This window comes from Scyliorhinus torazame, chromosome 4 (genome assembly GCF_047496885.1).
Source record: "Scyliorhinus torazame isolate Kashiwa2021f chromosome 4, sScyTor2.1, whole genome shotgun sequence".
In the NCBI taxonomy this organism is placed as follows: Eukaryota; Metazoa; Chordata; class Chondrichthyes; order Carcharhiniformes; family Scyliorhinidae; genus Scyliorhinus; species Scyliorhinus torazame.
Window position 1 is genome coordinate 127,419,231 of NC_092710.1, and position 26,340 is coordinate 127,445,570.

The 26,340-nt window shown below is 47.2% G+C and overlaps 1 protein-coding gene across 1 annotated transcript in view; it reads right to left on the reverse strand.

Moving 5' to 3' along the window:
- Positions 1 to 26,340, reverse strand: part of LOC140410474 (CUB and sushi domain-containing protein 1-like) — a 3,392,839-nt gene that overhangs the window by 50,716 nt on the left and 3,315,783 nt on the right. Inside the window, exons 61-64 of the mRNA XM_072498599.1 lie at positions 16,409 to 16,582; positions 15,621 to 15,694; positions 15,429 to 15,540; positions 566 to 745 (exon numbers count right to left, since the gene is read on the reverse strand). Of these exons, the coding sequence (XP_072354700.1) occupies positions 566 to 745; positions 15,429 to 15,540; positions 15,621 to 15,694; positions 16,409 to 16,582 (540 nt within the window). The remainder of the gene's footprint in view (positions 1 to 565; positions 746 to 15,428; positions 15,541 to 15,620; positions 15,695 to 16,408; positions 16,583 to 26,340) is intronic.

Sequence of the window (26,340 nt, forward strand, 5' to 3'; positions counted from 1 at the left end):
GCTTCTTCCGCGCTGTTACCAGAAACCTGAATGGCCCTCTTATGGACTGAACTCATCTCTCTAGGCATCTTCTCGACTGTTTTAACACAATATTCCGTGTGCTTCACCTGATAATCTATGTCAATGTATTTATATTGTGTATTTATTGTCTGTTCTATGTTTTTCAGGTGTGGAACGATCTGCCTGGACTGTACGCAGAGGAATACCTTTCACTGTACTTCGGTACATGTGACAATAAATCTAACTGTTAACTGGCACATATAAGGAACCGCTTTGATACAGCATGCATTTGCTTTAAGGTTTTCTTTACTTGGTAATTACTGGAGGAGTCATGGATTGGTGATCTTGGATGGGAAAACCAGCTGATTTTTCGCTTATCCAACCCAAAGGGGAGCAGCGCTCCTATGACCACTCTGGCAAAAATCGAGTGAACTCAGCACCAAACAAGGGTGAAAACTGTGAGTTCTTGCGACGGCACATTTCGACATGTGTCATTCTGCTCGTCAAATGCGTGACTGGAACAAAGGTGATGATTATTCTCTTTTGCCATCGATGTTTAATTTACCTCGACAGACCGGTGGTTTTCCTGACCATTTCCCATCACCCTTGCACGCCCGGTGCTCTGATCCTCCTGCAAGGTAGAATCCGGGTTGGCAGCTATAAATTAAGGTGTAACCCAACGTTGGCAGTTCAATCGCTCTCACGTCCAAATTAGCAGGTGTTTCTGGCTGTCTGCAGCTGTGAGCTTGAAGAAAAATAAACACGAGAACTCAGAGAGTGAAGCAATAAGAAAACACGCATACATCATTAAATTGATGCACATGATCCAGAATTTGATAATTGTCTCCCAGGAATTAGACAGTTGAGTGGCCCAAACTTAGAGGGTTCGATTCAACCAAATGGGAACAACGTCCCAAAGTGAGCGTGTTTGGCCACTTGTTTCCTGGTGCCCACAGTGACCCACGTTGTCTAAGGGGCCTCAACGGGGAATACGCAGCTGAGGCCATACATATCCCTGTTTGGTACACTGGGGAGTGTCCCGAAACGATCCCCGACCTCTCCCAACCCTGGACACATCATGGGAAGGTCATCTGGCTCCCCGCACCCCACCCCCAAACACCCACGCAGGGCACCTCCGGCCCGATCAAAAATGTCAGCTTGGCACCTTTGCAGTACAAACCTGGTACCCTGATGGTGCCCATGCCAGTTGGAAATACACCTAGGCATAAGACCATAAGACATAGGAGTGGAAGTAAGGTCATTCAGCCCATCGAGTCCACTCCACCATTCAATCATGGCTGATTTCAACTCCATTTACCCCTCTCTCTCCATAGCCCTTAATTCCTCGAGAAATCAAGAATTTATCAACTTCTGTCTTAAAGACACTCAACGTCCCGGCCTCCACCGCCTCTGTGGCAATGAATTCCACAGACCCACCACTCTCTGGCTGAAGAAATTTCTCCTCATCTCTGTTCTAAAGTGACTCCCTTTTATTCTAAGGCTGTGCCCCCGGGTCCTAGTCTCCCCTGCTAATGGAAACAGCTTCCCTACGTCCACCCTATCTAAGCCATTCATTATCTTGTAAGTTTCTATTAGATCTCCCCTCAACCTCCTAAACTCCAATGAATATAATCCCAGGATCCTCAGAAGTTCATCGTATGTTGGCAGTGCCAGGCTGCAACCCAGATGGCACTGCCAGCGTGCGAGGCTGGCACAGCCAGTGTTCCTACGTGGCACCAGCAGTGCTAGGGCACCACCCTTATCAAAGGACATGCAGATGGGGAACTCCAATCCCCAGGGCGACTTCCACAAGTGCCATTCTGTCTGGTCCCCGTTTGTGGGGACCAGTGCTGAACGGCACTCACCCGAGGTCTCTGAGGCGAAGGAGATGAATCCCAAAGCCTCCGGCACCTCGGGAACCAGTACAATAGAGTGAGACTAACTGTCGTGCTTAAATGTGCAGATTTGCCAAAAAGTGGTGGGCATGATTTACATTGCAGTGTCTCGCGAGATCACGTTGGACTTCGCGAGTCGTTGCGAGCCAGGTAGATCCCAGGAGTAGGGTCTCCTGGCTTTCAACGACCACACTGCGCTGCAGCAAGCTATTTTCCAGCGCAGCGTGGCCATTGGATTGTGCCCAGTAGGTCATAGTCAAAGCATTTACCAGTTGATGAATTAAGAGCAAAATACACAATATTTAGGCAAAGTGTGTCTGTGGTCTTCCTCCTCATCCACGGTGACTTTGGTGAAATAACTGCGGAGACCTTGTAAATATTGGTATAAATTTTTCACGCAGTTTCTCTGGAATTTCTGCTGAAGTTATGGTGGACAAGTGGGTGCAATGCCCATAAAAATTCAATCCCCGTTCTGATGGTGAGTTGCTGTAACCAGATGGGAATTTATTCCTATTTGGTCTCAGTTTATTTGGATCTGGCCATGAAGGGTGCATCCAACAATTTAGAAGTTGTGATGGTGTGGTGGTATTGTCACTGGACTAGTAATCCAGAGACTCAGAGTAATGTTGCGCTGGGGACGTGGGTTTGAAGCCTGGCACAGCAGACTGTGACATTAGAATTCAATAAAAATTTGAAATTAAAAGTCTAATGTTGACCATGAAACAATTGTCGATTGTCATAAAGATCCATCTGGTTCACTAATGCCCTTTAGGGAATGAAATCTCCCATCCTTATCTGGTCTGGTCGACATGTGACTCCATACCCACATGTGACTCCATACCCAAGTGGTTGACTCTTACTTGCCTTCTAAAATGGCCTCCCAAGCCACTCAGTTCAAAGGCAATTTGGGATGGGCACCAAATGCTGGCCCAGCCAGGGACGTCCACATCCCATGAATGAATAAATAATTGCAAAACTGATGCAACAAAAATGTACGTGGGAATATTACTGGTTCAAAACCATTGGGTCAAAGCTGTGGTGTCAATATCATTTATGCCAATGTTTTGCAAAATGATGTTTTTCGCAATAAGTAGCTTATGGCTTGTACAGCTGAGTGATCTATTCAGGTCCTGAAATTAAATACAAAGGAGGAATTGTATTTGTTTTATTTTCAGTCATGCAACCAAATTACAAAACATTCCAGTTAATAGTGGACATCCATACCTGGGGATCTTTTCCTGTTCCTGACTGACAACTAATAAATGTTGGTCATGTGCGTTTCCATAATGAAGATTAACAAACGTGGTCAATGTTTCCACCCGGGAATCCTAATATTTAATCCTAGCTGTTATCCTTTTCCTCAGCTCCATAGGTGACTGATGATGCCTATGTGTAAGACTGGCGAAGGACGTAACGATTCTGCAGTGCTTTCCCTACCAACGGTTGACGGGAACGCAGCTACTCCACGTGCAATGAGTTGCTTCTTCTATTCTTACATATGTTGCTGGAAGGGTATAGCAAAGGAAGGTAAAAGCGATGTCTTCACCTTCCTGTCGCACACTGCCTAGGCCACAGGATGTCGCAGAGGGCATCGTGCTTTCCGCACTCTGACCAGAAATAGTTAATTAATCACTCAGTGATTCAAAACCAAGCAATCCGATGCATGGTGGGAACTAAATACAATTTTCTGGCTTGGTTGAATTCCCGAATCAGGGTACTGCTGAGGAGAAAATTGGAAGAGGAGTTTTCAATGGGCCACTCAGGTAGCAGACTAAAAAATAGCTATAGTTTGTGCTAGTTTTCCAATCCAATTTCTCAACAGTAGAAATTGCATTTCGCAGGAGATGACATTAAGGGAGAAATACATAATTGGAGTTGGGCGATGAGAAGAATTTATTTACCTTCCTCATTCCGAAATGGGCAATATAACCTTGCCAATAGCGACAACCATAAACAAATTAAACCAAAACCTGAGCATGTCCATAATCATTAGAATGTTTCTTCTAAATATATTATTTGGAAATTAAGTTTGAAACAGCAAATATCAGAATTGTATGGCAGGTCAGTTCGTTTCTGAAGGCGAAACATAGTTCAGCTTTGACATTTGACCTGTCTGAGGCCCCTTCCTTTTCTGTTGCTGACTGACTTGCTGGCTGTTGCCGACAGTTTCTGTTTTACTTTCTGTTTTAGGTGAGTTCTCCCAGTGAGCCAGAGAAGACAGAGCCAGGAGTGAGACACAGCTAAGAGTGAGTTTGGGAATTTGAATCGAGGTGGGAATTGAATTAAATCAGTAAGGCAGCTCCTTTTAAATTTCAGGAGTTTAAATTAATTTAAATAAAGCTAGTATTGTGCAGTGTGGGTTAACAAGGGCTACCCCACCCACTCACATAACTGGTTGGCAGTTTTGTTTTTTTTGTTGAAATTGTAGTTGTTGAAGTTAACTGAAGGTTTACGACATGGCAGGAGATCTCAGACCCATGTCATGCTCCTTGTGTGCGATGTGGGAGCTCAGGGACACATCCACTGTCCCTGGCTCCTTCACGTGCAAGAAGTGTGTCCAGTTGCAGCTCCTGTTAGACCGATTGACGGCTCTGGAGCTGCGGATGGACTCACTTTGGAGCATCCGCGATGCTGAGGCCGTTGTGGATAGCACGTTTAGCGAGTTGGTCACACAGGTGAAAGGTACTGAGGGAGATAGAAAATGGCTGACCAAAAGACAGAGCAAGAGTAGGAAGGCAGTGCAGGTGTCCTCTGCGGTCATCTCCCTGCAAAACAGATATACCGCTTTGGATACTGTTGAGGGAGATGGCTCACCAGGGGAAGGCAGCAGCAGCCAGGTTCATGGCACCGTGGCTGGCTCCGCTGCGCAGCTGGGCAGGAAGAAGAATGGCAGGGCTATAGTGATAGGGGACTCAATTCTAAGGGGAATAGACAGGCGGTTCTGCGGACGCAATCGAGACTCCAGGATGGTATGTTGCCTCCATGGTGCAAGGGTCAAGGATGTCTCGGAGCGGCTGTAGGATATTCTGCGGGAGGAGGGTGAACGGCCAGCTGTTGTGGTGCACATAGGCACCAACGATATAGGTAAAAACCTGGACGAGGTTCTACGAGCTGAATTTAGGGAGCTAGGAGTTAAACTAAAAAGTAGGACCTCAAAGGTAGTAATCTCAGGATTGCTACCAGTGCCACAAGCTAGTCAGAGTAGGAATGTCAGGATAGAGAGGATGAATGCGTGGCTCGAGAGATGGTGCAAGAGGGAGGGATTCAAATTCCTGGGACATTGGAACCGGTTTTGGGGGAGGTGGGACCAGTACAAACCGGACGGTCTGCCCCTGGCAGGACTGGAACCGATGTCCGAGGGGGGGAGTTTGCTAGAGCTGTTGTGGAGAGTTTAAACAAATGTGGCAGGGGATGGGAAGCGATGCAGGAAGTTGGAAGGTAGTAAAACAGGGACAGAAATAAAAGGCAGTAAAGGGGAAAGTGTAAGGCAGAGAAGCCATAGTCAAAAATTAAAAAGGGCGACAGTACAAGGTACAGTGACTGAGCGGAGCTCAGTGAATAGGACCAGGAATACTAAAAGAAATTAAACGGCAAGTGAAAACATTAATGGTAAGCGACGCGGCAGGTTGTTACATGAAGATATGGGTTCAACGACAAGGAAAATTATGAGAAAGGTTAAGAGAAAATATAACTTAGGAGAGGTTACTGATCGAGGTGTTAAGATTCAGAACAGAGGTAAAAAAGCCAACATAAGTTTACTTTACCTGAATGCTCATAGTATTCGGAATAAGGTAAATGAGTTGATAGCGCAAATCACCGTGAATGACTATGATTTAGTGGCCATTACTGAAACATGGTTAAAGGATGGTCACGACTGGGAGTTAAATATCCGAGGGTATCAAACTTTTCGAAAGGACAGAGTGGATGGTAAGGGAGGTGGTGTAGCTTTGTTATTTAAGGATAACATCCGGGCAACAGTAAGGGATGATATCGGTGCTATGGAGGATAAGGTTGAATCCATTTGGGTGGAAATCAGGAGTAGTAAGGCGAAAAAGTCACTGATAGGAGTAATCTATAGGCCACCAAATAGTAACATTATGGTGGGGCAGGCAATAAACAAAGAAATAACAGATGCATGTAGAAATGGTACAGCAGTTATCATGGGGGATTTTAATCTACATGTCGATTGGTTTAACCAGGTCAGTCAAGGCAGCCTTGAGGAGCAGTTTATAGAATGTATCCGCGATAGTTTCCAAGAACAGTATGTAATGGAACCTACAAGGGAACAAGTGGTCCTAGATCTGGTCCTGTATAATGAGACAGGGTTGATTCAGGATCTCATAGTTAGGAATCCTCTCGGAAGGAGAGATCACAATATGGTGGAATTTAAAATACAGATGGAGGGTGAGAAGGTAAAATCAAGCACTAGTGTTTTGTGCTTAAACAAAGGAGATTACAATGGGATGAGAGAAGAACTAGCTAAGGTAGACTGGGAGCAAAGACTTGATAGTGAGGAACAGTGGAGAACCTTCCAAGTGATTTTTCACAGTGCTCAGCAAAGGTTTATACCAACAAAAAGGACAGTAAAAAGAGGAAAAATCGACCGTGGATATCTAAGGAAATAAGGGAGAGTATCAAATTGAAGGAAAAAACATACAAAGTAGCAAAGATCAGTGGGAGACTAGAGGATTGGGAAATCTTTCGGGGGCAACAGAAAGCTACTAAAAAAGCTATAAAGAAGAGTAAGATAGATTATGAGAGTAAACTTGCTCAGAATATAAAAACAGACAGTAAAAGTTTCTACAAATACATAAAACAAAAAAGAGTGGCTCAGGTAAATATTGGTCCTTTAGAGGATGAGAAGGGAGATTTAATAATGGGAGATGAGGAAATGGTTGAGGAACTGAACAGGTTTTTTGGGTCGGTCTTCACAGTGGAAGACACAAATAACATGCCCGTGACTGATGGAAATGAGGCTATGACAGGTGAGGACCTTGCTAGGATTGTTATCACCAAGGAGGTAGTGATGGGCAAGCTAATGGGGCTAAAGGTAGACAAGTCTCCTGGACCTGATGGAATGCACCCCAGAGTGCTAAAAGAGATGGCTAGGGAAATTGCAAATGCACTAGTGATAATTTACCAAAATTCACTAGACTCCACTGTTTAAAAAAGGAGGTAGGCAGAAAGCGGGTAATTATAGGCCAGTGAGCTTAACTTCGGTAGTAGGGAAGATGCTGGAATCTATCATCAAGGAAGAAATCGCGAGGCATCTGGATGGAAATTGTCCCATTGGGCAGACGCAGCATGGGTTCATAAAGGGGAGGTCGTGCCTAACTAATTTAGTGGAATTTTTTGAGGACATTAACAGTGCAGTAGATAACGGGGATCCAATGGATGTGGTATATTTGGATTTCCAGAAAGCCTTTGACAAGGTGCCACACAAAAGGTTGTTGCATAAGATAAAGATGCATGGCATTAAGGGGAAAGTAGTAGCATGGATAGAGGATTGGTTAATTAATAGAAAGCAAAGAGTGGGGATTAATGGGTGTTTCTCTGGTTGACAATCAGTAGCTAGTGGTGTCCCTCAGGGATCAGTGTTAGGCCCACAACTGTTCACAATTTACACAGATGATTTGGAGTTGGGGACCAAGGGCAATGTGTCCAAGTTTGCAGACGACACTAAGATAAGTGGTAAAGCAAAAAGTGCAGAGGGTACTGGAAGTCTGCAGAGGGATTTGGATAGGCTAAGTGAATGGGCTAGGGTCTGGCAGATGGACTACAATGTTGACAAATGTGAGGTTATCCATTTTGGTAGGAATAACAGCAAAAGGGATTATTATTTAAATGATAAAATATTAAAACATGCTGCTGTGCAGAGAGACCTGGGTGTGCTAGCGCATGAGTCGCAAAAAGTTGGTTTACAGGTGCAACAGGTGATTAAGAAGGCAAATGGAATTTTGTCCTTCATTGCTAGAGGGGTGGAGTTTAAGACTAGGGAGGTTCTGATGCAATTGGATAAGGTGTTAGTGAGGCCACACCTGGAGTATTGTGTTCAGTTTTGGTCTCCTTACTTGAGAAAGGACGTACTGGCACTGGAGGGTGTGCAGAGGAGATTCACTAGGTTAATCCTAGATCTGAAGGGGTTGGATTACGAGGAGAGGTTGAGTAGACTGGGACTGTACTCGTTGGAATTTAGAAGGATGAGATCTTATAGAAACATATAAGATTATGAAGGGAATAGATGGGATAGATGCGGGCAGGTTGTTTCCACTGGCGGGTGAAATGAGAACTAGGGGGCATAGCCTCAAAATAAGGGGAAGTAGATTTAGGACTGAGTTTAGGAGGAACTTCTTCACCCAAAGGGTTGTGAATCTATGGAATTCCTTGCCCAGTGAAACAGTAGAGGCTCCTTCATTAAATGTAAAGATCCTACCACTGACATCTGTCCTATATCTATCATCCCTCAATTTAAAGCTATGTCCCCTCGTGCTTGACATCACCATCTAAGGAAAAAGGCTCTGCTGTCCACCCTATCTAGTCCTCTGATCGTCTTATATGCCTCAATTAAGTCACCTCTTAACCATCTTCTTTCTAAAGAAAATAACCTCAAGTCCCTCAGCCTTTCCTCATAAGATCTTCCCTCCAGACCAGGCAACATCCTGGTAAATCTCCTCTGCACCCTTTCCAATGCTTCCACATCCTTCCTATAATGCGGTGACCAGAACTGCACGCAATACTCCTAATGCGGCCGCACCAGAGTTTTGTACAGCTGCAACATGACCTCATGGCTCCGCAACTCAATCCCTCTACCAATAAAAGCTGACACACAGTGTACCTTCTTAACAACCCTCTCAACCTGGGTGGCAACTTTCAGGGATCTATGTACATGGACATCTTACCATTTGCCCAGTACTCCTCTGTCTTCCTGTTATTGCTTCCAAAATGAATTACCTCACATTTTTCTGCATTAAACTCCATTTGCCATCTCTCAGCCCAGCTCTGCAGCTTATCTATGTCCCTCTGTAACATGTTACATCCTTCCGCACAGTCCACAACTCCACCGACTTTAGTGTCATCGGTAAATTTACTCACCCATCCTTCTACGCCATCCTCCAGGTCATTTATAAGAATGACAAACAGCAGTGGCCCCAAAACATATCCTTGTGGTACACCACTAGTAACTGGTCTCCACGCTTAATATTTCCCATCAACCACCACCGTTTGCCTTCTTCCAGCTAGCCAATTTCTGATCCAAACTGCTAAATCACCTTGAATCCCATGCCTCTGTATTTTCTGCAATAGTCTACCGTGCGGAACCTTATCAAACGCTTTACTGAAATCCATATACACCACATCAACTGCTTTACCCTCGTCCACATGTTTGGTCACCTTCTCAAAGAACTCAATAAGGTTTGTGAGGCACAACCTACCCTTCACAAAATCGTATTGACTATCTCTAATTAAATTATTCCTTTCCAGATGATTGCACATCCTATCTCTTATCAACATTTCCAAGACTTTGCCCACAACAGAAATAAGGCTCACTGGTCTATAGTTACTGGGGATGTCTCTACTCCCCTTCTTGAACAAGGGGACAGCATTTGCTCTCCTCCAGTCTTCTGGCACTATTCCTGTAGACAATGATGATGATGTAAAGCACAATTGCTTCACAGTTCCAGGGTCCCAGGTTCGATTCCGGCTTGGGTCACTGTCTGTGCGGAGTCTGCACATCCTCTCAGTGTGTGCGTGAGTTTCCTCCGGGTGCTCTGGTTTCCTCCCACAGTCCAAAGATGTGCAGGCTAGGTGGATTGGCCGTGATAAATTGCCCTTAGTGTCCAAAATTGCCCTTAGTGTTGGGATGGTTACTGGGTTATGGGGATAGGGTGGAGGTGTTTACCTTGGGTAGGGTGCTCTTTCCAAGAGCCGGTGCAGACATGATGGGCCGAATGGCTTCCTTCTGCACTGTAAATTCTATGATAATTCTATGATAAAGGTCAAAGCCAAAGGCTCAGCAATCTCCTCCCTAGCTTCCCATAGAATACTAGGATAAATCCCATCCGGCCCAGGGGACTTATCTATTTTCACACTTTCCAGAATTGCTAACACCGCCTCCTTACGAACCTCAAGCCCTTCTAGTCTAGTAGCCTGTATCTCAGTATTCTCCTCAACAACATTGTCTTTTTCCTGTGTGAATACTGCCGAAAAATATTAATTTAGCAGCTCTCCTATCTCCTTGGACTCCACGCACAACTTCCCACTACTGTCCTTGACTGGCCCCACTCTTACCCTTGTCATTCTTTTATTCCTGACATATCTATCGAAAGCTTTAGGGTTATCCTTGATCCTACCTGCCAAAGACTTCTCATGTCCCCTCCTGGCTCTTCTTAGCTCTCTCTTTAGGTCTTTCCTAGCTAACTTGTAACTCTCGAGCGCCTGAACTGAACCTTCACGTCTCATCTTTACATAAGCCTCCATTTTCCTCTTCACAAGTGATTCAACTACTTTAGTAAACCATGGTTCCCTCGCTCGACCACTTCCACCCTGCCTGACAGGTACATACTTATCAAGGACACGCAGTAGCTGTTCCTTGAACCAGCTCCACATTGCAATTGTGCCCATCCCCTGCAGTTTCCCTCCACATGCTATACATCCTAAGTCTTGCCTTATCGCATCATAATTGCCTTTCCCCCAGCTATAACTCTTGCCCTGTGGTATGTACCTATCCTTTTCCATCGCTAAAGTAAACGTAATCGAATTGTGGTCACTATCACCAAAGTGCTCACCAACTCCAAATCTAACACCTGTCCAGGTTCATTTCCCAGTACTAAATCCAATATGGCCTCACCTCTCGGTGGCCTATCTACATACTGTGTCAGGAAACCCTCCTGCACACATTGGACAAAAAAGGACCCATCCAACGTGCTCAAACTATAGCGTTTCCAGTCAATATTTGGAAAGTTAAAGTCCCCTATAACAACTACCCTGTTACTTTCGCTCCTATCCAGAATCATCTTTGCAATCCTTTCCTCGACATCTCTGGAACTTTTCGGAGGCCTATAGAAAATTCCCAGCAGGGTGACCTCTCCTTTCCTGTTTCTGACCTCAGCCCATACCACCTCAGTAGACGAGTCCTCATCGAACGTCCTTTCTGCCACTGTAATTCTGTCCTTGACTAACAATGCCGCCCCTCCTCCTCTTATACCACCTTCTCTGAGCTTACTGAAATATATAAACCCCGGCACATGAAACAACCATTCCTGTCCCTGCTTTATCCATGTCTCTGAAATGGCCACAACATCGAAGTCCCAGGTACCAACCCATGCCGCAAGTTCACCCACCTTATTCCGGATGCTCCTGGTATTAAAGTAGACACACTTTAAAACCACTTTCCTGCCTGCCGGTACACTCCTGCAACTTTCAAACCTTACTCCTGACCTCACTACTCTCAACCTCCTGTATACTGGAGCTACAATTCAGGTTCCCAGACCCCTGCTGAACTAGCTCAAACCCTCCCGAAGAGCATTAGCAAATTTCCCCCCCAGGATATTAGTACCCTCTGGTCCAGGTGTAGACCATCCCGTTTGTAGAGGTCCCACCTACCCCAGAATGAGCCTCAATTATACGGGTATCTGAAACCCTCGCTCCTGCACCATCCCTGTAGCCACGTGTTCAGCTGCTCTCTCTCCCTATTCCTCGTCTCACTAGCACGTGGCACGGGTAACAACCCAGAGATAATAACTCTGTTGGTTCTTGATCTAAGTTTCCACCCTAGCTCCCTGAATTCCTGCCTTACATCCCTATTCCTTTTCCTACCTATGTCGTTGGTGCCTATGTGGACCACGACTTGGGGCTGCTCCCCCTCCCCCTTAAGGATCCCGAAAACACGATAGAGATTTGTCCTCAGTATCCGCTTATTAAGACTCCCAGACATTATGGGTTAGATTCACTGGCCTCCCCATGACCTGTTTTTCGGCGGCAGGAGGCCGGCAGAGGGATATTCTGTTCCCACTGCTGTCAATGGGATATCCCATTGAATCCACCTCATGCTGCTGGGAAACCCAAGGCTAGGGTGCGCCTTCGGAAGGAGCGGTGTGTGTACCTACACCACATCGCCTGCAGAAGTTCAAGAAGATGGCTCACCACCGCCTTTTAATGGGACCAGAAGATCCCACCAGCGCGAACAGCTGAAGATCTTGCCCATTATTTTCAAACCAATGTTGTCCCCTTCCACCAAAATTTGCTCACTGTTTTAACTGCTAACAAATACAGTGCATAAACAGTTAATGTTAGCTGGTCAAAATCCTGGTACTCCCTTCCTAACAGCACTGTGTGTGTGCCTCCACCTTAGGGACTGCTATGGTTCATGGAGGCAGCTCCTTTGCAAAGGCAATCAGGAATGGGCAATAAATGTTGGCCTAGTCAGTGATTTTTGCATCTCATGAATGAATTTTAAAAATGACCAATTTTGTTGAATATTGTCAAGGCTCGTGGTATTAATTGTCCTTCCCTAGTTGCCCTGGAGAAGGTGGTGGTGAGCCATCTTCTTCAACTGCTGCAGGCAATGCAGTGTAGGTATATCCACCATGCAGCTTTGGAATTTTGACCCAGTGGTAGTGAAGCAATGGTGATATAGTTCCAAGTTAGGATGGTGATTGGCTTGGAGACGAACTTCCAGGTGGTGCCGGTGATCCCATGCATCTGCTGCCCTTGTCTTTTGATGTAGTAGAGGTTGCAGGTTTAGAAGGTGCTATTGATGGAGCCTTGGTGAGTTGCTGCAGTGCAGTAGTACAGTGGTTAGCACAGTTGCTTCACAGCGCCTGGGTCCCAGGTTTGATACACGGCTTGGGTCACTGTCTGTGCAGTGTCTGCATGTTCTCCCCGTGTCTGCGTGGGTTTCCTCGGGGTGCTCCGGTTTCCTCACACAAGTCCCAAAAGACGTGCTGTTAGGTAATTTGTACATTCTGAATTCTCTCTCAGTGTACCTGAACAGGCGCTGGAATGTGTCGACAAGGAGATTTTCACAGTAACCTCATTGCAGCGTTAATATAAGCCTACTTGTGACAATAATAAAGATTATTATTATTTTAGGCGGTACACATTGCTGCCATTGTGTGTTGGTGGTAGAGGGAGTAAATACTTAAGGTTATAAATGGGATGCCCATCAAGTGGGCTGTTTTGTCCTGAATGGTGCAAAGCTTCTTGAGTTGTGTTGGAGCTACACTCATCTAGGCAAATTAAGAGTCTTCTCCCACACCCTGACTTCCGTCATTTAGATGGATGAGCTTTGAGGAGTCAGGAGGTGAGTTCTTGAGTGCAGAGTTCCCAGCCTACAGTAACAATACTGAGGTGGGACCAAAATGGGTGGGACCAAGATTTGCAGTCAAGGTGTCATCATGTGCAATTCTTGCTTGTATCTCTTTGATAAAAAAATGATATGGATGGTTGTCTCTACCATGTTTAGCACGTCATGTGTTTTTCCAGATTTGAATTGTCAAATTTAATACTGCTTCCACAAGAAAAAGGCCGTTTAGCTATGGGCACTGGGGAACCTTTACATTTACAGTCTTTATATGTGACTTATAGTCATTGCTCACTGAAAAATATACAAGTGACAAAATGTATGATCAAGACCACAAATTATGTAAGTACTTAACACACCCGTTGGACCATGCCATTTACTCACATGTGGCAGGGAAAATACATTTTTAAATTGGATGATATTTTGGGAACTGACCAATGTGGTTTGCAGGCAGACAGAATTTAGTTAAGGTTTTGGTGACTGCACCCTGGCGGTGGATGAGATGTGAGCTGTTACTCAAGGTGGGAACACTCTACCACTACAGAGTTGGTGGGGTGGTCCACACCTCTGGGTCTATCTGTCTTTCTTCCACCACTCTATAGTTGCTTGTTGGCCACGGCGATATCCCCCAACAGATGTTCCATGCCTTGCCCTCCCCTACCTATTCTGCTGTAACCGTTTGTCTGATCAACCCCTCTCTCTTTGCACCATCATCACTCTTACCCTCCACTCTGTTATTTTCCAGCTCTCTTTTTCTTAGTTCTGCATTTGCTTAAAAGGTTATTCATTTCTCACATCTTCATTTTCAAAAATTCAACGGTGGCTGGGCCGGTATGTATTGCCCATCCGTAATTGCTAGGCTATTTCAGAGGGCGTTTAACAGGCAACCACGCTGGTGTGGATCTGCAGTCACTTGTAGACAGACTTTCTTCCCTGACGGACACTAGTAAATCAGATGGATTTTTATGACAATTGGCAATGGTTTCATGTTCATCATCAAACTTTTAATTCCAGATTTTTTAAATTGAATTCGAGTTTCACTATTTTCTGTGGTGTGATTCAAATCTGCAACCCCAGAGCATTACCCTGGGTCTCTGTATTACTAGTCCTGTGACAAGACCAACGTCTTCATCAGCCATGATCGAATGGTGGAGCAGACTCGATGGGCCAAATGGCCTAATTCTGTTCCTTTTTCATATGGGTGTCACTATCTGGGCCATCATTTATTGTCGACCCAAAATTGCCCTTGAATTGAGTGGTTTGCTCAGCCATTTCAGAGGAGTCAAGAGTCAACCAGTGTGGGTCTGGAGTCACATTTAGGCCAGGCCAGGTAAGGACAGCAGATTTCCTTCCCTAAAGGACATTAGTGAACCAGATGATTTGAACAACAACAACAACAAATGGCTTCATTTTAATTCCAGATTTTTATTGATTTGAAATTTCACAGCTGCCATGGTGGGATTCGAATCTGGGTCCCAGAGAGATTTATCCTGGGTCTCTGGATTCCTGGTCCCGTGACAATACCATTACGCTACTGCCTCCCCTTTCTCCAAGTGCAATACCATTCTCTTGAGTCGTGTCACAACTTTGTGTTGTAAGCAGGGAGCCTTATTCACCTGCCGATCAGGAATTTGTGCTTGCACTTTTCTGATCAATCAATGGTTATTAAATTATGCTTGCATGACACTGGTATGAGAAAAGTTATGCATCAAATCAACAGTTGGAAAATTACCCGTTATAAATCTATTAATAGTTTTCTACCATCAGAATTAAGTTTGCAGGTTTTTCAATACTCTTAGATAATGCACTGTATTACAAGCCACACCCTTCTAAATATATTTACAATTTCTATTTTCCAGCGTGCCAACTTTTGTCCCAACTGCCAACCTTCCTTTAATCATTGGTTACATTCCACATGTTGAGTACTGATTGGAATAGACACCAATTGAGAAGACTGATAATGTTCTTGTCAGCAGGAAAGAATAGTTACAGTTGGGTCCTTGGCTATTGCCTGCTGACAGCAAGTGCCTACTACCTGCCTGCTGGAAAGTACCATCCTATATGGTGAAGTCAGTCCACCTCATCTCACTTGTACTTATAACCAAGTCAAGTAATTAATCAAACCTACCATTAAATCTGGACAGTGGTAGGAAGCTATCAAAGAAATAGATGGAGCAATACACATGCAGGAAGAAATTTGTTGCAGAGTTTGATATTGGGCCGAGAAAACTTACGAATGCATTCAGGATGTATACCACTCCAAGTCAAATTGGCAAGGCAGGAACGTGTTGTGGAGCCTTGGATATGGTACCCTTTTCGACATTTGAAAAATACAGTGCTTCCAACCTGTAAAAAAACACCAAGTTCTCAATACAGAAATACCTGGAACACCTGATTACCGGAATATTTGATTCAATCGTTTTTACCTCGTAACCTTGGGAACTGTTCTGCATTCCAAAATGAGGGGTGCCTGGATCTGTACATATAGTGTGCGTTGAATCTTTTTATAGGTATGGAAATATTGAAATAGAGAACATTTAAAAAATAATTCTGGCTATGCTACAAAGAGTTTTGTTTTAAACAGCGTACAAATTAGCAGTTTTAAAAATTTATGTTCACTTTGATTTTCCTGCACTGAATACCACTATTCACTGTACCACTGTACTAAAGCCTCGAAATAACATTGGGCAATATTAGCACATAGGCACATAACACAATGATAATCAATTCCTTTGCAGATTTTTTATTTTAATATATTAAAACTGCTATTAATCAGTGGACAATGAAATTGGATATGAACATTTTGATATTCACATAACTTAATTTCAAGGCCCAATCTCTTAAAAGGTTTGATCACTGGACTGTAACATTGCCCCGTTATTTATGAGATATTTTCACTACTTTCCTGTTAGTATTAACAGTAAGTGTTTGCTGTCAAAATGCAAGCTGCATCAGTGGAATGATTTTCCCAGTTCTCCACTTCCCATTTTTGAAACTGACTGGAGGTAAAGCCATTGAAGGCAACACATGCAAAACAGAAGGCAATGAAAAACAGGAATAGACAGATGTAAAAAAAAAAATCTAAATGTAACAGTCCTTCTCCTCTCCCTGGAAATTTATCTTAATCTAAATATATGTATTATGGTAACCTGTCCATCTCTCTCTAGGTGCAAATGGAAGATATTAACTGGCACAATGGATGAGGTGACCATACCAATACAAGATGGCTGAACTCCATTCCAGAATCCATTAGCCTGGCAAAATCTTCTTGAGGATCCAACTAACAGAAATGGAGGTCGGCAGCGGAAATATACTTCAGATTTGTAGGTGAAACTTCTTCCTTCAATTCGCCCCTCTACTGGAGTCCCTGGGTCGCCGCAGAAAACAGCTACAGGCAAGGGAATTGCCAAAACAGATTGAATATATTGTGGAACACCTAAGCGTAGCATTCAAAAACCGTTGCAGCTTTCAAAATCTATCACATAATTTTATCAGGATCAATTTCTCCTTCCACACTATAGTTTCTCTCTTTTGCTCCTTTCCTGAATCCATGACCCATGTTGTTATGCAGTTCCAATGTTGCCATCCATTTACTAGTGCTCGACACAAGTGCCTCTTTTAAAAAAAAATCTGGGAGCTGAGACAGAAGCCTGGATTCTCCGCCTCGCGAAGCTGGAAATGGAATGGGAGTATGTGAGGAATGGAGTGCTTATAAGCAGCACCAGCTCGTCAGACTCTCCTGGGCCAAATTTGGCTACAGCGAATCAAACACCGGTGCTGATGAGAATTGCACCAGATTCATGTGGGCAGAGTTCTGGCCCATTAGCATGTCCTGAATTGCTGCAGAGCTAGTGCCCCCCAACGGGACCATGAACCCCACACAATTCAGTCCTGGCGCCAACACCTCTGGTGTGATCTAACCGAATGAGAACAGAGTCCCCTAATGAGCGCGATTAGCCGGGTGTTTCCTGGCACTCGTTGCACTGAGAAACACCATGATATATATTGGAACTACGGTTATATTCAGAGCATCAGTGAGGACTTCCCGATAAGGCTGCAGCACTTAGTCCCATTTCCTACAATTAGGAGCTCTGTTTGCTGGAACTCCTCAGTTCAGGAGAAGGTTGGGCTGCCATTTTCAAATGGATGCTCAATCTCTTTATCCACCCAATGCAGCCCCCGAATGACCCCAAAAGCCCCACCTCCCCTCTAAGGGGGTCCTCAACCCCTCCCGCACCCAACCGCACATGCGCAGGGTACCCCAGGCCTGATCTCTGGTGCGGGAAAAATGTCAACCTGGCACTGCCAACCTGGCACCCTTTCAGTTCCCCTTCCAGCTGTCAATGCCACCTGGGCATCTTGGCAGTGCCAGGCTGGTGCCCAGGTGACATTGCCATGGTGCCAGGCAGGCAGTGCCAGGGTGCTTTGGTAGCACTAGTAGTGCCAGGGTGCCACCTTGCCCAGACGGCAAGCACCTAAGTGACTCCGATTCCCTGGGAGACCCCTACAAGTGCCGTTCCATCTGGTTCCCGTTTGTGGAGACCAGCACAGTACGGCGTTCGCCCTAGATCTCCGAGGTGGGGGAGTTCGAACCCCTCGGGGATCGGATAGATCATGGGCGAGCGTATTAGAGTGTGACTAGCTGTCTCACTCTAATATGCAGATTTGAAAAATAGCGATCCCGTCCACAATGGGTAGATTCAGATTGCATCGTCTTCCGAGATCACATAAGATCTCATGAGGCGTGCCAAGCCGGGTAGATCACGGAAGATGGATCCCCCACCAGCTACCGGCCAGGCCGCACTGCCTTGTGGGCACAACGCGCCCGGTAAGTCACACCCTTAGTGTCTCAAAAAGAGAATTCCACCCAGTAAGTGTCAATGTTCAACTTAGAAGCATCAGAAACCTTAGCTAAACCTGGCCCTATCCTCCCCTGTCCTCTGCACATGCTTACTGTCACAGCACATGTCCCTGAATTGGGTTCAGTAAGGGGAACTGTGGTTGGTTTGGCCATCTCTGGATGGGCAATGCTGTATCTAATTGCTGCGTCCTTAACGCTACCCTAGGGTTGAGATCACTAAAGTCTTCGGATTGAACCTGGAAATCTACATGGTTTGGGATTCTGCTCGCCACTGGAATTTTTCAAAATGTTTTTTCTGTAGTTAAGTTAGATATCTGTAAGTACAATAGAGGAATTAGATACAAGCAATGGCCTCAGAAGAAAAGAAAAACGACCATGCTGGGATGCACTGTTATACAGTTTGCATTCTTCAATTCACAGTGCTTTGCAGTGATAGGATATAAGATTGGAAGAAGGATTTACCACACAACAAGTTCCCTTTTGTTGCCTGTGTCGTAAATGAAGTAAAACAAGGGTAGGACAGCAGCTTCAACATAGGGAGAATGAGAAAAACAGAGCTTTAACCATACCTCCCTATTCCCTGGTGAGATAGTGATATCAATATCGGGCATGATCTACCGGCCATGTTACGCTCCAATTAGGAGCATAACGTGGCCAGTCGATCCCAGGAGAGGCCTCCATCAGGCTTGCCGACAGGCTGTACGCCTCGTGGGATCTGGCATCGTGATCAGAATCCTGCCAACAATGGGTGGGACCAAGATTTGGGCACCTAACTTGGGTGTGATTACCCAGGATCTACCAGCCTCCCAGCATCTACTGGTCTCCCCAAGGAGTCCCCAGCCGGGCGCCGTTCAGTACTGGTCCATACAAACATAGACCAAGCAGAATGTCACCTTGGGGATCTCCCGGGCCATCAGAGGCCTATGGGTGGTCAAGGACAAGGCAGGGTGGCCTCCTAGGCTTCCTCTTTGAACATGGACACCTTGGCACTGCCAGGCTGGCATTGCCAAGGTGTCCATGAGGCACTGCAAAGCTGGCAGAAGCACTGCCAGGGTGTCAGGGTGCCCGAGTGCCAAAGTAGCACAGCCAAGGGCCATGCCCATGAAAGGAGTGTGGAAGTGGGTATGAAGGGTGGGGAGGGTACAGGGTGGGTATGATGGGGCCTCCGGAAAGTTGGGGGGGTTGAAGGGTGGGAGTGCTGGAAAGAGGGGGAAGGGGGGGGGCCTGAAAGGGGACATTGGAAGGCCTGAAAAGAGGTGGCATCCAGCGACCCAGAGCGGGGTGACTTTGCCCATGGGTGTGGGGTGTGGGGGACCGTCAAACTCACTTGGTGATCAGGTGACTCTTTCAAAATGGTGGCTCAATCTCTGAGGAGCACCGCGGTGTGGCCAACGAGTTCTGCTCCACAGTGATTGAAATGATTCTAAGTGTGGGCTGGCCTGGTGAGAAACTCCCAAGGGCCCAAAATAGTGCCTAAGTGTGGTTAGATAACAGTGGGGAACTCGCCGACAGAGCCAGGGAGAAACTCCCAGCAAAATCTGCCACGAATGACACTTAGAAACTTTTCTCTTAGATTGTGCCCATAGGCTTAGATGCATGTAGGTCAAAAGGTGGTGACAAAATAAACAAAAACGTGAATATAGGGAGGAATGCATTACGGAAATCGCTGAATGGTTACACAGGTGCCCTCACTTAACGATTCTGCTCTCAATCTGCATTCAGAATGTTTCTGTTAAAATTAAAGAGCAAGTGAATTATGTCACAAACAATAAATTTCAAAGGACAATGGTCAGAAAGGATGGTAATGACAATTCAAGACAGGCAATATAAACTGATGCTGGGGATACCCTTTATTTGTACAATGGCTATTAATGAATTGCCTAAGTGCTGCATAAATTCAAGTGTCCTTGTTTTCCATGGGGAGGTAGGTAAAGGTAGGGGAGAGTCACTTCTAGCTGCTGTTTTGTTCCTCCGAGGTACTCCCCTTAGAACAGCAATGAACGAAACGTTGAAACATGTGGCACCCTCTTGGATTAGCATGCTATATGGCAAAATAATGCAGTCCTACTTTTGAAAGCTCAAAAAAACTGCTGACTCAAATTCTAGGAACTGTACATAATTGCTTTAAATCATAGCATCAGTCCATTGGGTGACAATTATACATCCAAAGTATAACTTACCTGTCAGGCTGTGAGGGTGAAATGTCACACCACAATGGTTTAACATTCAGACTATTAATTTTAGTTCAAAAGAGTCTAATAGATGAATTTGTTATGTGATCACATTTGCTGTCTCATAAAGAGTTCAGAAATATTGCCAGTCTTAGTCTGACAATATATGGGCCAAACCCCAGAAGAGCACTTTGCAAAACCGGGTGACACCTCCAGATCCAAACTGTTAATTTAGATCTGCTTGTCCACAAGGTCTGCACGGAGATTGGTAGAATTAATTTCACATTGCACTCTGTCTCAGAATTCCTCACAATTTTAGGTACCTGTCAATCGAATAAATTTAGAATCAATTCCTTGGGCAAAACTTGAAATTGCAACATTCTGCATTTTAAGTATAAAAGATAATGAAAAAACTGCTATTTGTGCAAAGATACATTCTTCTTTGGTCTTCAAAAGGAAGCAACTTCAATGCAACTCCAAGATAAATGCAAATGATAGCTTCGGAAAGCATCATGTGATCAATTCTCATTCAAGATATTTGAGCACGATTGTGTTACCAAGCTAATCTCAGGATACTACTATGAAGGCATACAATTCTCATTGGACACAACCATTGACTAAAGGGTGAAAGATAACTTCCTGATGTAGAAAAAGCTCAAGGAGAATTACCGACTGCAATTAGGATTGTGGTTTAAACATGAAAACAAGCAAAATATTGCAGATGCTGGAATCTGAATGGAGAACAGAGGAAGGTCGGAAAATTGAGCAGGTGTGCCAGCATCTACAAAGAGTGAAACAGCGTTAACATTTCCAGTCCTTGGACTTATCATCATAACTGAAGGGAGGGAGAGTGTTAAAAAAAAAACTGGGGGGGGGGGGGGGTGCGGGGGGGTTAAGATGTAGGAGAAAGGTTAAAATCTAAAGTTGCCGAACTCAACGTTGAGTGGGACTTTAATTTTTAACATCCCAACATGCATTGCCTCAATGCAAACTGTTCCCCCTCACTCCAGGCCACCTGTCTTTTGTTCTTAAAGTTTGTTACTTTCTGTTCCAGTTTCTACATTTCTAACACATTCTCCCTCCCTTCAGTTCTGATAAAGAATCAAAGGACTTGAAACATTAACTCTGTTTCTCTCCTAATAGGTTCTGGCAGACCTGCTGAGTATTTCCAGTTGTGATGAATTTCAGACATATTGTATTATATGGATTTGGCTCAGTAAGGGGTTAAAGTCTGTGTTAGTGTGTATGACTGCTGCAGTAGTGTTGTTAGAAATACTGGTTTGTAAGACAGCTAGGCTTTTTGAGAGCCAGAGGTGCAATTAAAGCATCGCAAATCTTAGGGCTAATGGAATTTTGTTTATATTAACAGGGTTCCCTGTGGATGAGTTAATGAGGGACATTGGGCGCAAACTTCTGGCCTCGATACACCCTCTTCAAGCTAAACAAGGCCGGTGAATAGCAGGAGAGGCCAAAAACGAGATCATTTCCAGGCGCCAAACAGTTTGAGATGCAAACGGCCCGCTCCCGTTGGCTAAATCGGGATCTCGTCATATTATGGCGAGAAATCAATTATCACTACTTAAGCCTCATTTCCACACAATTAATGAGAGCCACCCATTCAGCAGCCTCCCCAGCAAGTGCTCACACTGGTGCCGATTCGTATTCCTTTTTAAAAACATGAACCTAGCGGAAGGGCTTCTGTGGGGAGCTGAGGAGGAGGGTATCCATTTTTGCTCACAGGCAAAGAGTCCGGGGGTGCTAGGTTTGCCACCCCAGTGCCCAGCGGGGGTGTGGGACCCTTGGCTGAGGGTGCAGGACACTCCGCATTGGTGGGTGGCCATGGGAGGGTGGAGGGGCGCTGGGGAGGAAAACAGTAGGGGCACTGCACATGGCACCACCATGCCAACCCCAGATTGTGTATACCCATTCCAGGGGCAAACCTTGTCCCTGTCCCTCCGCACAACCAACCACCCATAACAACCGTCGACTGCTCAGGCCTCTGGTCATGCAGCTGAAGGCTATATCCTCTCGGGAATTGGCAATCGTGGTGAAGTAAACACTTCACACAACCGAAGTGGATTCCCATGGGTGGACGGGCCACGTAGTATGTGGGAGTCATTGCCTCACACCCCAATCAGACCGTGATGCCTGGGCGCTGTGCCTGAACATTGCAGGAGGCAAGACCGCACAAGCAGCAGCCAACATCCAAACACCCAGGGGATGGGAGACAGCTCCGGGGACATGTCCACGGCCGGAGGGTGGGTGAGTGCCATGGGGAGGGGGTGTACAGGGTAAAGGTCTGGGGTCTGGTGAGGGGGGGCCCGCTGCAGCCGGGTGTGCGTGGGCAGGGTGTTGCGGGTGGGGGGGGGAAGTGGGGGGGAAATCAATGGGGAATGGAGGGTCCTGGGTGGGAGCCACCGCTGTTTATATAATACTCTCTCCCAATTCCTTACAGATATCCAACGGATTTTGGACCCAGCAGAACTTGCCCCAGTGGTACTGGTGCTACACGATGAGGCCAGACTCCAGAGAAGGCGGCACAGCAGCGACTGCAGATTTTCGAGGTGGCAGCCCATGTTCTGGATTCTGCCCCACACCCTGGGAACCCAGCCACCCATCAGGCCAGGGAGAGACCCAGAAGGAGAATTCCGTGATGGCGCAGGGTGTACAGGTGTCACTGGTCCTTTGAATAAATGACGGAGAGCGCATGCTCACACCTCAACAAGGAGACGGTGCAACGCCTGTGTCATGTCCTCGCGAACTTGGCACCACGTGGAGGAGGAGGAAATCCGCTCCCGGTGATCATCATGTTCACTGCAGCCCTGAGCATTTTCAACTCGGGATCATTTCAGGGCTCAAGTGGGGACTTGTGTGGCATCTTACAGGCCACAGTCCACAGGTGCATCCGGCAGGTCACGAATGCCCTCTCTGCCCGGGCAGAAGACTATATAGTTTTTGACATGGACCAAGCCCAGCAGGATGCCCGGGCAGCAGGTTTCTCCGTCATCGCCGGGATGCCCAGGTCCAGGGAGTCATAGATGCCACGCAAGTTGCCCTGTGGTAACCAGGTCATCTGGAGGTGCCCTACATGAACAGAAAGGGGTTTCACTCCCTCAACGTACAGCTCGTGTGCGACTACCAGATGAAGATAATGCACGTGTGTGCCCGGTCCCCCGGGAGTGTGCACGACAGCTCCATCCTGGAGCAGTCGCTCATCCCTGCCCTCTTTGAGGAGCGCCCCAGGATGGGCGGTTGGCTCTTGGGGATAAGGGGTACCAGTACAGAGGCCGGAGACTAAATCGGAGACCCGATATAATGAAGCCAGTGCAGCCACCAGGGCTGTCATTGAGCGGTGCAGCGGACTCTTCAAGATGTGGTTCAGATGCCTCGACCATTCTGGTGATGCCCAGCAGTACACCACCCAGACGGTCACCTGCTTTGTGGTGGTCTGCTGTGTCCTCCACAATCTGGCACAGCAATGGGATGACGAGCTGGAGATTGGTGATGAGGAACATGTGGCCACCTTGGAGGAGGAGGAGGATGATGAGGAGGCGCCTGACTAGCAGGGGCTGGAGGACGAGGGCGGGGAGCAACCTGAGGCGCAGCCGGAGGCTGCAGGACAGGCGGCAACGGTGAAGGTCCGGCAAGCCCGGAGGGCCAGACAGGCCTTCATACTCAACCGATTCACCTAGGATGTGACCTGGTCCATCATCGCAACCTTACCGTCCCCCCCTCCCCGGACCCCCGTTTCCCCCCCTCCCAGGGTATGTGTCACCTCATTGGTGTATCAGCACTGTCAATGCGTCACTGTCGAGGGCAGAGGGCTGATGATAACACACAGAGAGCTGAGCGCTGGTGCTCCTCAATCTATGCCATAGTCTGGCCCCTGCCTGTCTGCTGAGTGCTCGCTCACACTCATGACCTGCATGTGGTGATGCATTGCAGAAGAATCCTACTGGTTGTGCACAAGGGTATTCATTATTCAATACAGGTTCCCATTCTCCTGATGGTGTCACCCCGCCAACCACATCCTCCACAACCGTCCTCACCCCAAACTTATCCCGTCCCCACCTCCACTGGTGCCCTCAGTGATCCTTGACGTGCCTGGCCCTCCTAACTCGTCTTCTCCGTCTTGGTGTTTCCCAGGATGCACATCTGAGGTGGAGGCAGCCAGCTGCTTACCCCGTCCCGTGGCCTTTGCTGCTCTTGGCGGTGGTTGTCTGGGGGCCCCAGCCCCGGCTCACTTGATGACGGCACATGCCTGTGTTCTAACCCCGAGACGTAGCCTCAACAGAGGGGTGGAACTCAGAGGAACTGGTGGCCATCGTCGCCGCCCCATGGGACGGGTCCGGTGTTGGCACTTAGCGCCCCCCCGATCGGTACCCATAGGACCCTTGGGACGAAGGGGCATCTGGTTCGAGCCCCGGCTGCCCCTGCATCATCTGGCTCTGCCAACCCTGCCAGTTCTACAATGTCTACACCATGATGTTGACGCCCTTGGCTATGTTCCTCAGTGACTGGGACATGCTCCGCAGTGCCTCAGCCATGCCCATCTGAGAGTGAGGCATGTCCTGCAGAACCACATAGAGGTCAGCCTGGTACTGTGTGACGTCCCCCAGCGAGGCAGACATTCTGTTGAGACCGTGAAACATGGCCGACACCGACTGAGCGACGCCTTGGACACCTTCACTCGTGGTGCCGATGTCATGCACCAGGCACTCCACTGTGGTCGCTACACTAGCAATGTTGGCCTCAATGCCGGCGCCATCCCCTGCGCTCTTAGCCTCTGGGACTCCTCCAATTGGCTTGGGATCTGCTGGAGTGAAGCTGACATCTCTCCCTGAATGTCCCGGCCGCTCCCTATCATCTCCATCAGCTCCGGGTAACCCAGTTCCACCGGCTCAGCATCAGCCTGGGATCCAGCTGGGTCCTGGGATACAGGAGCCTCTGACTGCTGTCTCTCCTGGGGATTCTTGTCTCCTCCTCCACCTAACCCTAATCCTAACCCTAACCCAACATCAGCAGCAGTGTGATGCTCACCAGATTGTGCGCCAGTAGTCTGACCACTAACATTCCCCACTGAGCTGTGTGTATCTGCACTGGTGGGGGGTGGGGATGAGAGCTGTGCCGTGACTATAGCTGTTGCATCCTCAGATCGTTCCTCCAAGGTGTTATCCTGGGAGCCTGGAGAGGGGGCCACCCGGGATGGGCAGTGGCAGCCGGCGGACCTGCAGGAGAATGGACATGTGATCACTTAGAGGGATGGGTCAGTCAGTAAGGCAATGACTCAGGTTTGACAGGTCCTCCAGGTGGAACCTGGTGGTCCCTCATCTCTGCGACATTTGCCAGCCTCCGCGTTGGTGACCCCCCCTGTTCTCGGCCACCCCGGTCACCTCCAGGCCATGCTCCTTGGAGGAGGTAAGGATACTCAAGTCCGGCACCCCACCACCAGTCTGGGCTCTCTCAGGCCCATTGTGGGAGACCTTTTCCTGAGGAGACACAGAGAGGGCATTGTGAACCACATGCGTGGTTCACAGTTGGGGGGGTTTAGTGCTGTGAAGGGAGCGTTGGAGGGGGAGGGGGTGGAGGGTGGGTTGGGGGTTTGCATGTGGCGTTGGGGGGGGGGGCATTGGTGTCTACTCACCTGTGCTGCTCGGTGTACGTTGTTGGCCTTCTTCTGGCAGTGGAGGCCAGTTCTCCCGGTCATACTCCCCGAGCTGACTGCTGCTGCCATCTCATCCCAGGCCGCACTGGCTGCCCCATGGCTCACACCAGGATGAACAGGACATCCCTCCTGGCTTCCAACGTGTCCAAGAGCCTCCCCAGGTCAGCATCATCAAATCTTGGTGCTGGTCTCCTCTGCGCCATTATTGCAAGCTGGCTGGGAGTGGCTGAGCAAATGCAGCATAAGTGCTGCCTGATCTTGTTAGCGGGGGGATGGTGGGCAGCATCCTGGAGAACTGGCTGGCGAGCTTGCATTTGGGTTGAGAAGCCCGTGAGGTCTTGTTAAGTGGACCAATTAACGTTGAATAGCATTGGCAGCCTCGCTGGGCCGAGAAGCTCGTGGCAATTCCCACTCGCTACCGCACTTCAAAACTTTTACGGAGAATCGCG